This window comes from Dendropsophus ebraccatus, chromosome 5 (assembly GCF_027789765.1).
Source record: "Dendropsophus ebraccatus isolate aDenEbr1 chromosome 5, aDenEbr1.pat, whole genome shotgun sequence".
Lineage (NCBI taxonomy): Eukaryota > Metazoa > Chordata > Amphibia > Anura > Hylidae > Dendropsophus > Dendropsophus ebraccatus.
The window spans coordinates 107695843-107712399 of NC_091458.1; the positions used below are offsets into that span (position 1 = coordinate 107695843).

Sequence of the window (16557 nt, forward strand, 5' to 3'; positions counted from 1 at the left end):
ATACTTTACAACAATGGTGGAGAACCATTAGCTTTGTAGTTTCGGAACAGCTGGAGGGCCGGAGGTTCCCCACCCTTGCTTTACAAGATCTCACAGTGATATATAATTTTTAACCATGGAACAACCTGTAAAGGGTTTATTCTGTGGTATCAATGGGTCAGACTGGCTTATATAAAGCAAACCTCCGATTGTAATTCTGACACCCACTAAGTCCTCACTGATCTCCACTTTCTCGACTAATCTTGACCCACAGTAACTGGCATCAGTGGGGACCAGCCTCAGTTCTGGCTATTCTACTAAATGTTTTATTGTAGGGTATGTAGATTTAAAAGGTATCTGTTGCTTGTTCCATGCTGACTGAAACAAGGACGACATTAAGCACTGACAGGCTTCCCTATCACAACCATCTGTGTTGCACTATGAATGTCTTTATGGTTTCAGAGTAATCATAGTTGCATGGGGAGGTTGTGATGGGGAAGCCTGTCAGTGTTTTATGCTATCCAAGGCTCGGGCAGCATGAAAAATGTGACAAGCTCCCATTAACATAGTACTGTTCCAAACATATTATGGTCTTTCTTTATCAATTCTTTATTTAAATTTTCATGTATAGAAACGGCTATTGTAACAGTCCAAATTAAACATATTATAGTCTTAACTTTATTATTATGTCTTTATTTAACAGCCTAGAAATGGAAGAAAAGTTTCTACAGAGGAGCAGTAATACTTTCATACTTATTGAATAGGTAGGTTAAAATGGCCACTACAGAACATTCACCAGCAAGGTTACAGAAAAATCCTTTGTGTAGCTTGATACAAGTTTTCTGTTAATTTCTCTATTCGCTGTACATGAAAAGTTTTGGAAGATCAGTGGCTTGGCAGATTATATATATATATATATATATATATATATATATATATATATGGACCCTTCTTGCGGTGACAGCCCACTTAGCCAATCACCGGTCCCAGTGCTTGCATATAATATATATATAATGTTTTTCCTAGAGGGATAACCCCTTTAATGAAACTGATTGTACAGTTTTACATGGGCCACAGCAGTTTTATTTTAGCTATTTTACTTTAAAGGGAACCAATCACGGCTCTCTAGGCATGATTCACAGCTCAGTTTGTCACAGAGGTGCGAGCCTGAGCACTCATATACCGTACAATAAAGTCCGATTGGTACATAGCCTCTGACCCGGTGCTCAGAGATCAGAATAGCACTCATACCAGCACCTAGGTTTCACCAAATGACAATAGATGCAGGCGCTGGTATGAGCACTGAGGCCCGGCCCTGCCAAGATGACAAGTCGGAATGATTAAGCATACAGCGCGGGAATGAATAAAAGTAAGTTTTGGGAAGAAAGTGTCACTTTCTTTTGTAATTTTTTCCCTGCACTTAGAAGGTTAGGGAGGGATTGGCACCGTGGTTGGGGCCACCCTATTAAGGAGGTGGGCAACCCCAAAAGGCAAGGTGAGAATTGACCATCTGGATTAGCTGTGAGAGAGCACCTTCCCTCCCCTGGCCATTTTATTATATTATTTTGGACAATCCTTTTGTATATCTCCCTATATCATAAGTTACCTCAAGAGCAGGGATAGGTTCAGCACGTGTGATTTCACCTTAATTTTCGTTGTTGTTGATATGACAGCTTTTTAGCATATTTTATACTAATAAAAGTTAAGTTTTATCACCCTAGGGTGTAAAATGGTCCGTCTGTAAAATAACCATTACCTATAGTAGTAACATTATCATGCTGTTTTTTTTTGCAGAATTACAAAGGACGCCCTGCAGGGATTGACTGAAGACACATTCTTTTTAACAATTAATCATAATCGCCAACATTGCCATTTATTTACTTTTCCTATATTTTTGATACATTTTAAATTGTAGTAAATTATTTACAAATAATTTAAGTCGTGTTTTTATTTTAAAATATATGCATCAATTTGTAACTAGTGTAAGGGTATAAACCCACACACCGTATATGCAGCGTATTTACTACTGCGATACGCAGCAAATACGCAGCAGATTAGATCTAAATAACTGAACATAGCATCAAATCTTCACCATCACATCTGCTGCGTATTTGCTGCGTATTTGCTGCGTATACGGTGTGTGGGTTTATACCCTTAAAGGGGTTGTCCGGCGATAAAAAATTATTCACAGAATAACACATATATTATGTCTGTGAATGGCCCCCTTCCCCGTGTCCCACCACCCGTGTACCCGGAAGTGTGGTGCGCTATACATACCTGTCACGTGCCGACCACGGTCTCCGATCCTCAGCAGTGACGTCTTCTTCTTCTTCTAACTGTGCTTAGCCAATCGCGGCTGAGCGGCTGATGACGCGGCCACGTCATCAGCTGCGATTGGCTGAGCACAGTTATGCTCAGCCAATCGCGGCTGAGCTTCGGATGACGCTGCAGAGGGCGGCCAGCACTCGGGAAGATCCGCTGGCCACCCGAAGAAGACGTCACTGCTGAGGATCGGAGACCGTGGTCGGCACGTGACAGGTATGTATAGCGCACCACACTTCCGGGTACACGGGTGGGGGGTGGGGGGACACGGGGAAGGGGGCCATTCACAGACATAACATACATTACAAAGTTGTATAACTTTGTAATGTGTGTTATTCTGTGAATAATTTTTTATCGCCGGACAACCCCTTTAAGCTGATCTGTCAAAATGTTCAAGTTTAACAACTAGAACACTTGACATTTGATTACCGGTGGCTGCAGAAATTGCATGCTGCCTTAGGGCTGCCAGGAAAACATGGACATGACCATAGGTTGTATCTATGTTTTCCTGGCAGCCCTAGGGCAGCATCCAATTTCTGCAGCCACTGGTAATCAAATGTCGAGCGTTCCAGTTGCCAAACTCAAACATTTTGACAGATCAGCTCAACACTATTTGTAACTTTAGTACCAATAAGGGGACTGAAATCTGCATATTTCTTGTAGCACTGCTGGAATTGCTCCATTAACTCCAACCTATCAGGTCAGCGCTCTCCTCCTCCTCATTCTCAGCGTGCTGCCTGTGCTATTACATGCACACACAGCGAGTGGAAGGGGCCTTGGGGAGCAGCAGTAGGGGTTGCCTGGATTAGTCAGATCTTTTAGGCTGCCCATTGAAGTCAGTGGTGGTCTGCTGCTGCCACCGCTCCTATTGCTCAGTGTGATGCACAGTGGACCGTCGCTGATTTGACTGTGTTCTTTTGACATGTTGAAAGACTACAATCAGCCAATAATGTGTATGTTGCATGATCATGGTCTTTTAACATGTCCTGTTACATCAAATGAAGGCAGGAACGGCCAGTAATCGGGCAAGTACGGCAGATAATTGTTTGGTGTAATAGGGCCTTAAGTCCTGAACGTGCCATAAAACTGGTTTCGAAACCAGTATAATGCCACAATGTATGTCAGCCAGTATTCTGTAAATGAGGAGCTTGTAGAGGCTCAGGAAAGGAAAAGTGTGGATGCAATCCTTCTTGTAAATGGGAGCAATTACATTAAGGCTACACTTAGAAAATTACTTTTGTGAATTTACTCTCATATCCTATATTTCATTTCTCACACTTGTTGGTAAAAAGTATTACTGTATCAGTGCTGTATCTAAAGGTTAACAGTATATGATACTTATATGTTTAAAGTATTATTGTTGTACCTTTTATGTTTTGTATTGTAATGTATGTAATTCTCTAGAAGGTGCTAATTCTTGTGGCACTGAATACATTACTACTGTTCATGCATATGATACACACAAATGCATGTGTGTAGACCTTGCTGTTTGCCTAAAATAATAATAAAATCATTTTATGAAAACTATTGTCATCACTTACTGTACATCACTTCCTGGTGCAGATTTACACAAAAAAATTACACCCCCGTGCAGAGGTGTAAACTTTAGCAGATTTAGTACAGGGGAGGCCATATCCCTTCTCGTCATGCCATGCCCTTTCCCACTCACTTTTCTCCTGGTATTAGCTAGGCACAGCTTTGATAGATCTCCCCTGTATGTCTACAGTACTACTTCACATGCAAAGGAACAATCATTACATAATGGCCCATATTTACAAATCTATCTAATTCCTGGACTAGACAGTCTAACAATGTGCCAGATTCAAAATCTGTCATATTCCAAAGGCCTGATTAGACGGCCTGATATGTGGGATAAACAAGCGTTGATCTGCTCGACTATCATGTGGCAAGGGCTGCACGAACATCATTAACAATGTCTGTGCAGTTCTTGCTTTATATAGTAAATAATAAAGCTCTATACTTACCTCTCCACGCTACCTGGTGTTCTCTTGCTTTTTCCTGCTCACTGCAGCCGCCGCTGAAGTTTCTGCAACTGTCTCTGAAGTGACAAGCGGCTCAGCCAATCACTGACAGAGACAGGTCACTGCCGAGGCAATTGAGTGGCTGAGCGGCTTGTGACTTCATAGATGGGTGTAGAAGCTTCAGTGGCAGCTCCGGTCAGTGAGGAAGGGGCAGGAGGACACCGGGTAGCGTGGGCATGTAAGTGTAAAACTTTATTATTTAGGCTATGTTCACACAATTTAAAAATAAGGGCACACAACGACCGTTGTTGCAATTTCCAAGTTCGTTAATAACGGCCAATGTTGCCATTTTATAACATAATCAGTACGTAAATTTTGCTGCTACGGCCGTGGCCAGTGGCCAGAGCTTGAAACCGAGAGTTTATCAGGTACAATCAAGGCATTAATGCAGCTGTTTAGATATAACTAAAATGGTTAGGTGGACAAAGCCACCATACTAGGCCTAGACAAATATTATAAAGAACACATACCTTGTGTTATATCTGTGCATATTCTCTAAGATACTCTATAGGTAACTTTAAAGGGGTTGTCCAGCAAAAATCTTTTTCCTTCAAATCAACTGGTGTCAGAAAGTTACATAAATTTATAATTTACTTTCATTAAAAGATCTCAAGTCTTCCTATACTTATCAGCTATTATATCTCCTGCGAGAAATGTTGTTTTATTTTCAGTCTGACACAGTGCTCTCTGCTGACACCAGAACTCAGTCTCGGTTTTCTATTGGAATCACCATAGAAAACCTTTCCTGCTCTGGACAGTTCCTGTCTCGGCCACAGTGTTGCTAAATGTCTTTATTCACACTAGCAAACTTCTCAATCATAAAATATGCTTTTACAAAGTCAGACTGGCAAATCTATTCACAACCATAACTGTTGAGAATAGATCAAAGCCACATGTGGGCACATGTGCTTAATAGTGAAATTTAGGCATCTATTATAATATAGCTAGACGAATTCATGATGGGGTGTACTGCTTGTAAGTTGTTTTTAGCCCGAATACCGGCCTAGGAGACATGCAGACCCCAGGACCAGACATGCCTTGATTTAGGTGACAAAACAGTACCGATGCAGTACTGGCTGTCCAGGCATGATGGGAGTTGTAGTTTTGCAACAGTTGGAGAGCCAAGGTTCTCTACCCCTGTTGTGTATCCATTAGCGTAACCCAATGTCGGACTGGGGTACCTTGGGCCCACCAGGGAATTTAATTCCAGGGGCCCACCCTTCATACACCAGATATAACCAGCGCGAAACCTTCACTTTACTATAGTGAGTTTGCACGGCATTGTGTATATATGACCATCAATGCTAGTTTACTGCTAGTAACTTGTCAGTCACTCTGCGAACAGGAGAAGTCCCATGAAAGTAACAAATCTCAGGAATAACAAAAGTATACTTACTCGACCCCGTGCCCTCGTAGCGCTTCCTTAACCCCCTTAAGGACTGAGACAATTTTTGTGCTTTCGTTTTTTTATTCCTCATGTTTAACCCCTTAAGGACAGAGCCTGAAATGGCCTTAATGACAGAGACAAATTTTATGAATATGACCAGTGTCACTTTAGTCATTAATAACTTCGGGATGCTTTTACCTATCCGGCTGATTCTGAGATTGTTTTCTCGTGACATATTGTACTTTACATTTCTGGTAAATTGGAGTCGATACTCATAACAAATCTTTATGAAAAAAACCCAAATAATGTGAAAAAATGTGAAAAAATGCATTTTTCCAACTTTGAAACTTCTTTGCGTATACAGAAAGTGGTTATACCACATAAATTATATATTAAATAGCATTAGCAACATGTCTACTTTATGTTGGCGGCATTTATTAAACTATCTTTCATTTTTTTTAGACGATAGGAAGCTTAAAACATTAGCAGCAAATTTCCAAATTTTCAGTAAAATTTCAAAATCAGATATTTTTAGGGACCTGTTCAGGTTTAAAGTGTATTTGAGGGGCCTGTATGTTAGAAAGCCCCACAAAGCACCCCATTTCAGAAACTGCACCCCCCAAACTCTGCAAAAGCACATCCAGAAAGTGTTTTAACCCTTTAGGGGAGTCACAGAAATAAAAGCCAAGTGTGTAAGGAATTTGAAAATTTTAATTTTCTGTGCAGAGATTTTATTGTAATCCAATATTTTTCATAATTATAAACCTATTACCAGAGAAATGCACCCCAATAATTATTGCCCCGTTTCTGCAGTTTATAGAAATACCCCATATGTGGCCCTATTGCGCTATTTGACGCAACCACAAGCCTCAGATATAAGGGAGCGCCTAGTGAATTTCAACGCCTCCGTTATATTTGGTCATTTTTGACTGTACCACTTCAGGCTGGCAGAGGCTCTGGGGTGTCAAAACCTAAAAAACACCCCTAAAGGGACACCATTTAGAAAACTACACCCCTCAAGGAATGTAACAAGGGGTGCGGTGAGCATCTGGACCCCACAGGTGCTTCACAGATTTTCCGAACAATATGGCGTGAAAAAAGAAAAATTTATTTTTTACACTAAAACGTTGTTCTAGCCTTCAATTTTTCATTTTCTTAAAGGGATAAGAGGCAAAAAAAGACAAAAAATGTGTAGTGCAGTTTCTCCCGAGTACAGAAATACCCCACATGTGGCGATAGAGTGCCAAGGGGGCGCAGGACGAGCCTCCAAAGGGAAGGAGCGCCAATTGGCTTTTGGAAGCTGAATTTCACTGAAAAGGATTTCAAGGGCCATGTCGCATTTACAGAGCCCTCGTGCTGCCAAAACACTGGAAACCCCCCACAAGTGATTTCATTCTGGAAACTACACCCCTCAAGGAATCTAACAAGGGGTGCAGTGAGCATATGGACCCCACTGGTGACGGGCACAAATGTGGAACAATGTGACGTGAAAGGGAAAAATTTCATTTTTTCACTTTCATGGCACAAATGTGCCCGTCATCAAGGGGTCCATATCCTCACTGCACCCCTTGTTAGATTCCTTGAGGGGTGCAGTTTCCAGAATGGGGTCACTTGTGGGGGGTTTCCAGTGTTTTGGCAGCATGAGGGCTCTGTAAATGCGACATGGCGTTCATCATCCATTCTAGCCAAATCCAACCTCCAAAATCCAAATGGCGCTCCTTCCCTTCGGAGGCTTGCCCTGCGCCCACATGGCGCTTTATGTCCACATGTGGGGTATTTACGGACTCGGGGGAAATTGCTCTACACATATTGTGTGTTTTTTTCTCTTTTAACCCCTTGTGAAAATGATATATTCAAGGCTAAACCAATATTATAGTGTAAAAAATGTAATATTTCATTTTCACGCCACATTGTTCCACATTTGTGTCCGTCACCAGTGGGGTCCATATGCTCACTACACCCCTTGTTACATTCCTTGAGGGGTGCAGTTTCCATAATGGGGTCACTTGTGGGGGGTTTCAACTGTCTTGGCAACACAGGGGCCTTTTGAATGCAACATGGCCCCTCGAAATCCATTCCATCCAAATCCAGCCTTCAAAAACCAAATGGCGCTTCTTCCCTTCGGAGGCTTACCCTGCACCCGCATGGCGCTTTATGTCCACATGTGGGGTATTTCCGTACTCAGGGGAAATTGCTCTACACATTAAATGTTTTTTTTATCTTTTAACCCCTTGTGAAAATGAAAAAACATGACAAGATTAATGATTTAGAGTAAAAATTTTACAAAAATTACACTAAATGTTGGTCTAGCCTTGATTTTTTTCCATTTCCACAAGGGGTTAAAAAAGAAAATGAACACAAAACGTGTAGGGTAGTGTCCCCTGAGTACGAAAATACCCCACATGTGGACATAATGTGCCATATGGGCACAGGGCAAGTCACCAAAGGGACAGAGCGCCATTTAGAGGCTGGAATGGAGGATGGAGGCCATGTCGCAATTACAAAGCTCCTGTGCTGCCAGGACAGTAGAAACCCCCGACAAGTGACCCCATTCTGGAAACTACACCCCATAAGGAATCTAACAAGGGGTGCAGTGAGCATATGGACCCCACTGGTGACGGGCACTTACGTAGAACATGTGCCGAGAAAATAAAAAATAAAATTTTTTTCATTTTCACGTCCCAAATGTGGCCGTCACCAGGGGGCCATATCCCCGCTGCCCCCCTTCTTAGATTCCTTATGGGGTGTAGTTTCCAGAATGGGGTCACTTGTGGGGGGTTTCTACTGTCCTGGCCGCACAGAGGCTTTGTAATTGCGACATGGCATCCTCTAATGGGAATGGCGGCCATACCTACTTAGCTGGGGAAAAGGGACAATTCTAATTTATTTGGGGGTATTAGGCCAATTATTAGTTTATAAGGTTGGAAATGACAGGTGTCCATCAAATTCAACCTGTGTTGATCCAGAGGAAGGCAAAAAAAAACCCTCGTAAGGCAGACGACAGTAGCCTCATCACAGGGGAAAAATTCCTTCCTGACTCCATAATGGCGATCAGAATAATCCCTGGATCAACGTGGCCCCTGAAATAGGAATAAGGGACAGAATTTAGATAATGTAGAACCCCAATGACGTGTGGTGCACCTTGGAGCGATCCAGTATGCAGAGGCCGGGGGGATCAGGACAGGCGTCACACTGGAAAATGTTGTCCTTCCTGATCCCCCTGTTACCCCACACTCTGCACTTCTTCTGGGGTCTCCCGTTCTCCAGTGTGGGGGACGTCACCTGGAAAATGTTGCTCTGGTGCGATACGGGGTCCTTCATATCCAGAAGCGCTGGGTCCGCTCCATGGCTGCTAAATATTAGGGCGCTATTACTGCTTCTGATATTTTCGTATCGTGCCGCAAGCTACAGGGCAGCGAGAGACCAGAGGAGGGGGCGCTGGTATAAAAGTTATCCCCGTACAGGTGGTGACCTTTATCCAGCAGTGGGAAGATCAGTTCCCGGACGATCTTCCCACTAACTCCGAGGATGGGGGGGAGGGGGCATCTGGGGGCTGCATTCGGGTGTCCCTTCCTACATACACTCTAAGGGTACATGCACACTGCGGAATCGCGACAGATAACCCTTCGTGCATTCCACAGCTGGCACCCACCGGCGGACTGATGCAGGCGCGCGTCTCCACACGTGTCATAGACTCCATTCTATGCACGGGCGGATTCCACTCTCCGTCCAACGTGTTCATTCTTTGGATGGACGATGGAATCCGCCCGTGCATAGAATGGATTCTATGACACGGGTGGAGACACATGCCTGCATCAGTCCGCCGGCGGGTGCCAGCTGTGGAATGCACAAAGGGTTATCCTTCGCCATTCCGCAGTGTGCACGTACCCGAAATCTGTAGGTGTACCCTAAGGCACGCTCACAGAGTTTGTAGAATTTCACTCCATACCGTCATCTCTTATTGGGACGGTACTGGCGGAAAAGATGTGTCTGGGGGGCAGCGTACGCTACGCTACCCCCAGATACGTCATTGGAGGATGAGGATGATGAGGATGAATGGAGGAACGAAGGACCCCCCATTCATCCTCACTGGCTGTTTCGGTGTCGGAGGTAATAATAACGTATCCCTCTGACGCCGAAAACACCCTGGGGGCCATCTTTATACGGGGATTGGTATATGGGGTATGTAGTGGTGTAGTGTCAAACTTTATTCAATGTAGTGTGGTGTAATGTAGTGTTTTTTACGTGTTTTTTTACAGTAAGTATAAAAAAAAAACCTACGCCAACAAAGGAGTTGCTGATAAATGCCGCACTTATGTGCGGCACTTATAAGCAGACCGTGGCAGTAGAATATAGAAAAAAAACACCCTACGCCAAAAAGGAGGAGTTGCTGATTAGCAGCGCACTTTCGTGCGATGCTGATCAACACTCAGCGGCGATAGGGTGCGGAAAATAGAAAAAAAAAAATTTGAAAAAAAAAAATAAAAAATTTCTACATTCTGAACATCCCTGTAGCTGCTGATAAGTGTATTACACATATCAGCCGCTAGAGGGCAGCAGAGCGCAAAATACGGAAAGAGCCGACGCTGGAGCCGAAAATAGCCGAGAGAAGCCGAACGTGACGTCACGGAAGAAGCCAAAGACCCGAACGAAGACGAGGATGCCGCGAACCCAGAAGACGCCGATCAGGAGCCCGGGACAGGTGAGTAATGTACAAATACCTGCTCTGGACCCTTCGGCTGCCTAGCTGAGGGGTCCAGGGCAGGTATTTACTATATTGTGGGACTCTGATCGCCGTGCCACCGGCCCGATCGCCGTGAATGGCCGGCCGGCACCGGCCGGCCGTTCACGGCGATCGGGCCGGTGGCACAGCGATCACCATTACTTTTTACAGTAATGGCGGTCGGTGCCGTCCTCGGACAGCACCGACCGCCATTTTTTTCCGGGTCATCGGGTCGCCGATGACCCGGAAAGGTTTCGATCGCCGCTATTGGCTGATCTGAATTGATCAGCCTATAGCGGCGATCGTAAGCACGGGGGGTGTTAACCACCCCCCGTGCCGTGAAGCTAAGATGGCCTGCTATGATTTATAGCAGGCCATCTTCCCCGACCGCTGTGTGTGAACACGCAGCGATCGGGGAAACATCGGGCGTAAATTTACGCCCTGATGCGCCAAGTACCAGGGCGCGAGGGCGTAAGTTTACGCCCGATGTCGTTAAGGGGTTAAAAGGCCATAGCGCTTGAAATAGTTTTTTATTAAATACATTTTCATGCCGCGCATGTTTGTGTCCTAATCACATTCAGCGGCATACGTGCGTTTTTATTTTACATTTTTGGGTGGTTCTGCTTTCATCTTATGAAGAAGTCCTCTTTTATCTGCCTGGTCCGGGTCGATGTCCCTGCTTGATTTGTAAAACACCAAACACATATCCTGCTACGATTTCACAAAAAAAAAACATAACAGAAAAATGTCCCATGGGTATTGCGTTTCGCCATTCTCCACTGACTATAAGCTAACATCTGGCCACAGCATTTTTGACCTGCAAAAATGCCATATTTCTAAAAAATGCCTAGTCTGAATCCGGCCATATATTACATGAGAACATACCCCTCTCCCAAAGTTATTCACAGGATAAGGGATAACAAGACCCATAGAGAATTATTGGAGCACTGTCGCCACTGTTTATTTGAGGGGAACATGTTCCCCACAATTTCGTGACCACTGGTACCCCTACCAATCAGCTAGATATCCCCTATCCTGTGGATTTTAGGGAGGGGGGGCAGGTACCTAGGCCACACCTGGATGTATGTGTGTGGGGGTGCAATACTTTGCCTTGTCCCTGATAATGCCTACACACACAAGAGCCACCGGGTAGTGTATGTATATATATATATATGTATATTTATGGTGGTGTCCATGTTGCTATGATATGCTATGATTGGTGTGACCCTGTCACTTGAAAAAAAAAAACTTTTGACAAACCTTGCAGATGTAGGTATAAACCTTGTGATGCATGTTTTTTCTTCAAGAGTTCTACTATCCACTGCTCCATCCTACTTGCCCTCATTGTGCAGGTGATAGATCTGTGTAGCAGGCAGATGTCCAGCTTTATCACTCTGCAACATGTGATGGATCCCCAACTCCCAAGCATAATAAATTACACCAAAGAACGCAAAATAAAGACACAACACAATGAAATCAGGTGTCAAAGGGGCCCAATTTTATTTAAAATTACATGACACCGAAAATGGCAGACCCCCGACTCACAAAGAGTCACCATCCAGCACTCAGGCGAGGAAAACCCCCCTGTGGGGGAAACCTCGAGGGAGCCATGGCTGGAGAGCTGCCCCTCCCCTGGGCTTAGAGGGTAATACCATACTATAAATGTAATCTGGATGTGAGAGAAATCTGTCTGCAATGTCACCTTATTTATGGCTAGGCGGCTGTAGCTCTTCTCCCTCACAAATCCAGGTCCACTTCTCAAGAAGGTGGCGACTCAATGAAGGGGTAGTCTAAAGCAGACCACCCTTTTCCCCTGCTAGAACCTCCAAATTCCATCAAGGGTAGGGGGCAGTAAAGTATACAAGCTCAAGGTCCTCTGGCGCATCCAAGATGGCACTGATCAGGGTGCGGTGCATTGCTTTATGGAACCTTCTTTATGACATAAGCGCTTGTCATCACAGGCACGGTTACCATGGTAACTGCAGGTAAACACATCTGAAACATTAACCCATTAATTACTGGCGAGGAGCTTTACTGCAGAGGTCACTTAACCCACTTGTAACCAAGCAAACAGCTTATGGTTAGTATGGTTAGGCCACACAAAAAACACTAAATAATATGGTTTCATATGGCCCATAGCAACCAATCACAGCTCAGCTTTTGTTTCTCAAATTACTTTGGTAAAATAAAAGCTGAACTGTGATTGGTTGCCATGCGCAACTTAGTCTAACCTGCCCATAGCAACCAATCAAAGCTCTGCTTTGATTTAATAAGAGCTTGTTAAGATATGAAAGGTGAGCTGGGATTGGTTGCTATGGGCAAATCTCTGGCAGATTGATAAAGCTGTTCCATTGCTGAAAAGTTTATGATGATGAATTGATGACTGAAAACACATGACCTCAAGCTTCCCCATAATGCTTTGCAGTCAGCCCTTCCTCCATACCTCCCAACTTTTTGGAGGGACACTTGTGGTTCACAGACATTTCTATACACTACAATTCCCAGCATGTCCTGTCACTCAGTTTAGAATCCACCAGTATATGGTTATATACAGCGTATTTGTTAACATGAAGGAGACTGCTGACAATCTGATGTAATTGTATGTTTAAAGGGCTGCCAAAGAGTATTATTAACCCTTTAAGGACCGGGGCAATTTTTATTTTTGCGATTTTGTTTTTTCCTCCTTGTGCATAAAAGGCCATAGCAGTTGCATTTTTTCACCTAGAAACCCACATGAACCCTTATTTTTTGCACCACTAATTGTACTTTGCAATGACAGGCTGAATTTTTGCATAAAGTACACTGCAAAAGCAGGAAAAAATTCAATGTGTGGTGAAATTGAAAAAAAAAAACACATTTTGTGTTTTTAGTGGATGTGTGTTTTTACACCGTTCGCCCTGGGGTAAAACTGACTTGTTATATATGTTCCACAAGTCGTTACGATTAAAACGATATGTAACATGTATAACTTTTCTTGTATCTGATGGCCTGTAAAAAATTAAAACCATTGTTTACAAATATACGTTCCTTAAAATCGCTCCATTCTCAGGCTTATAGCGCTTTTATCCTTTGGTCTATGGGGCTGTGTCAGGTGTCATTTTTTGCGCTATGACATGTTCTTTCTATTGGTACCTTAATTGCGCATATATGACTTTTTGATCGCTTTTTATTAACATTTTTCTGGATTTGATGCGACCAAAAATGCGCAATATTGCACTTTGGGATTTTTAGCGCTTAAGCAGTTTACCGTGCGAGATCAGGAATGTGATTAATTAATAGTTCGGGCGATTACGCACGCGGTGATACCAAACATGTTTGTTTATTTATTTATTTATTTATTTACTTTTATTAATAACCTGGGAAAAGGGGGGTGATTCTGACTTTTATTAGGGGAGGGGGCTTTTTATTACTAGCAACACTTTTTTTTTTACTTTTATACTTATACTAGAAGCCCCCCTAGGAGACTTCTAGTATAAGTGCTCTGATCTCTCATTGAGATCTCTGCAGCATAGATATGCTGCAGAGATCCATGAGATAGGCACTCGTTTACTTCCGGCTGCTGCAGCCGGAAGTAAACGAGTGCCGAGCCAGGGACGGCGCCATCTTGGAGCGGTCCCCGGCCGGCTTCAGTTACGGAGATCGCTCCTCCGGGATAACATCCCGGAGGAGCGATCTCCCCACTAGACACCAGGGATGACGTTGCGTCCGGTAATCGGATGCAGCTGTCAACTTTGACAGCTGCATCCGATTACTGTATTAGCGGGCACGGCGATCGGACCATGCCGGCTAATAGCGGCGGTCCCGGGCTACAAGCGGCACCCGGGACCGCCGCGGTTCAGAGCGCGGCCGCCGCGCGGCCCCGCTCTGAGCATCCTTACCGACCGCAGGGCGTAAATATACGCCCGCGGTCGTTAAGGGGTTTAAAGCTGTTGAGATGAATAGGGAAGGAGGGGATCCCTACCTGGAGAGTAAAGACAAGCAGTATGGCTGCCATGTAAAACTACATTTCCCAGGCTTTCATAGGAAATCGGTGATCACCCGATTAGATGATCACTGGAGAAACTGCACTGACTGTACAAAAGTTAAAAAGTAAAATTACAAATTACACAGTATTAAAGTGGTAAAAAAAAATAAATGTTTCAATTATTTGTCATTTATTTTTATATATAAAAAAAAAAATCTGCAGTCTTTCAGTACTTATCAGCTGCTGTATGTCCTGCAGGCAGTGGTGTATTCTTTCCAGTCTGACACAGTGATCTCTACTGCCACCTCTGTCCATGTCAGGAACTTTCCAGAGTAAGTTCCTGACATGGACAGAGGTGGCAGCATAGAGCACTGTATCAGACTGGGGGAGCACCCACCTAGGAATTTAATTCTTGGGGCCCACTCTACTTACAGATATAACAAGCACCAAACCTTTTACATTACTATAGTAACTCTGCACAGAGATGTGTATGTGACCAGAAATGCCAGCTCACTGCCAGTAACTTGTCAGTCACTCTATGCAAAAAGCATAAAGTGCCACTTAAGGAGGTACTCCGGCCTATGTGTATTTTCCCAGTATGGCCGGGGAGGGGGTGGATATACCTACCCGGTTTCAGCGCTGGGTCCGAGATCGCGCCGCCCTGTTCTTCCGTCGCGCGGCTGCTTCCTGGTCTGAGCTGCGGCTTGAGACATGACATCTCAAGGCCGCTCAGCGATTCAGCGGCCGAGGAGCGACTCCGCTACGACCGCTGAATGACTGCCTTGAGACCTCAGACCAGAAAGCGGCAGCAGGACGGGAGAACGGAGCGCCACGATCCAGGACCTAGCGCTGGAACCGGGAAAATACACATAGCCCGGAGTACCTCTTTAAGTTTCTTGAGAGGAGAAGTCCCATGACACTAACAAATCTCAGGTAGCCACCGACCTCCTGCAGCTCCTCCAGCTGCAACATCACATACTCGGCCAATGGATTGCCCAATCAGCCAATCACTGATTGGGGATGGACACCGCTGAAGTGATTGACTAGCTAAGCAGGCAATCCATCATCTGAGTATGTGACATTGCAGCTAAAGGAGCTAGGGCCGTGACATACACGGAACCCAGTCAGAAATGATTGAAAATGACTTCCAGCGGCTGTGCGAGAGAGTGGTGCAGGGGCACGGGGACTGGTGAGTATAGTTTCTTTATTATCTTCCCGCACCCCCCTGCCTGCCTGTCAGGGGAGACTTTTCCTTTAAAGGAATCTGCTGACACTGTTAGATGCTGTTAGGTCAAAAAGACACATTGTACCTTAAAAATATTTGTCTGTGCTTCTATAGCATAGAAATTGTTTTTATTCTCTGGTACAAAGAGGCAAAGAGGCTTCTCCAACCTAATAGCTAAAAGCTGGAAAGTCTCCCCTCTCCTCCCTCCCTGCTTAATTGACACCTGCTGGTTTAGGTTTGGCAGGGGGAGTTTTAGGGGTGTGCACAAAACATGTACATACATATTACATACAAATATGCACAATACATACACACCTCATACACAGATAAAGAAATGCACATTACCTATATGCATACATAGTACGTGCACTATACGCACATCTAAACAAATGCACAATACATATATGCATAGATAATACATGCACCATACACACAGACTCACATAATGTACATACTCATGTCCACACACACAGATTTACCTCTGATACAGGAAAGCACCAGGTACAACTCACATGCTGTCAGATTTGCAGCTTCACTTTGCAGGCTGCAGCCCCTCTCCCTCTTCTTCTCTGGTGTCCCAACTGCCAGCAGTAGCATATAGAGCAGATGGGGGTAGTCTGAGAGGAGGAGGTGGTGGAGGGTCATTAGGGAGAGGAGAGAGGCTGCGCTAAATCTGCATGCTACATGCTGCTGCCTGTCACCCTAGTCACTCCCTGCCATTATATAATATTATGAAACTCCAGGTTACTCCATGGAGGCAATTAGTGACTGGGTGAAAGGCTGGATATGTCATTCTGGAACTGCTAGACAGTGAGGCCTCCTGCTCAAGGGCCCACCAAGGGGTAGGGCCCACCTGGTTCCCCTGTTCCCCTGTGGGCCAGTCCAAGCCTGGCGTAACCCCATGTACAGGTGCGA

The 16557-nt window shown here is 44.5% G+C and overlaps 2 protein-coding genes across 3 annotated transcripts in view; both read left to right on the forward strand.

Moving 5' to 3' along the window:
* Positions 1 to 2148, forward strand: part of NMS (neuromedin S) — a 53280-nt gene extending 51132 nt beyond the window's left edge. For both annotated transcript variants that reach the window (XM_069970965.1, XM_069970964.1), the window contains exons 9-10: positions 683 to 743; positions 1774 to 2148. In XM_069970965.1, coding sequence (XP_069827066.1) covers positions 683 to 721 — 39 coding nt within the window. In that variant the 3' untranslated portion in view covers positions 722 to 743; positions 1774 to 2148. The remainder of the gene's footprint in view (positions 1 to 682; positions 744 to 1773) is intronic.
* Positions 1 to 16557, forward strand: part of RPL31 (ribosomal protein L31) — a 384238-nt gene that overhangs the window by 62586 nt on the left and 305095 nt on the right. The gene's annotated exons all lie outside the window — the stretch shown is intronic.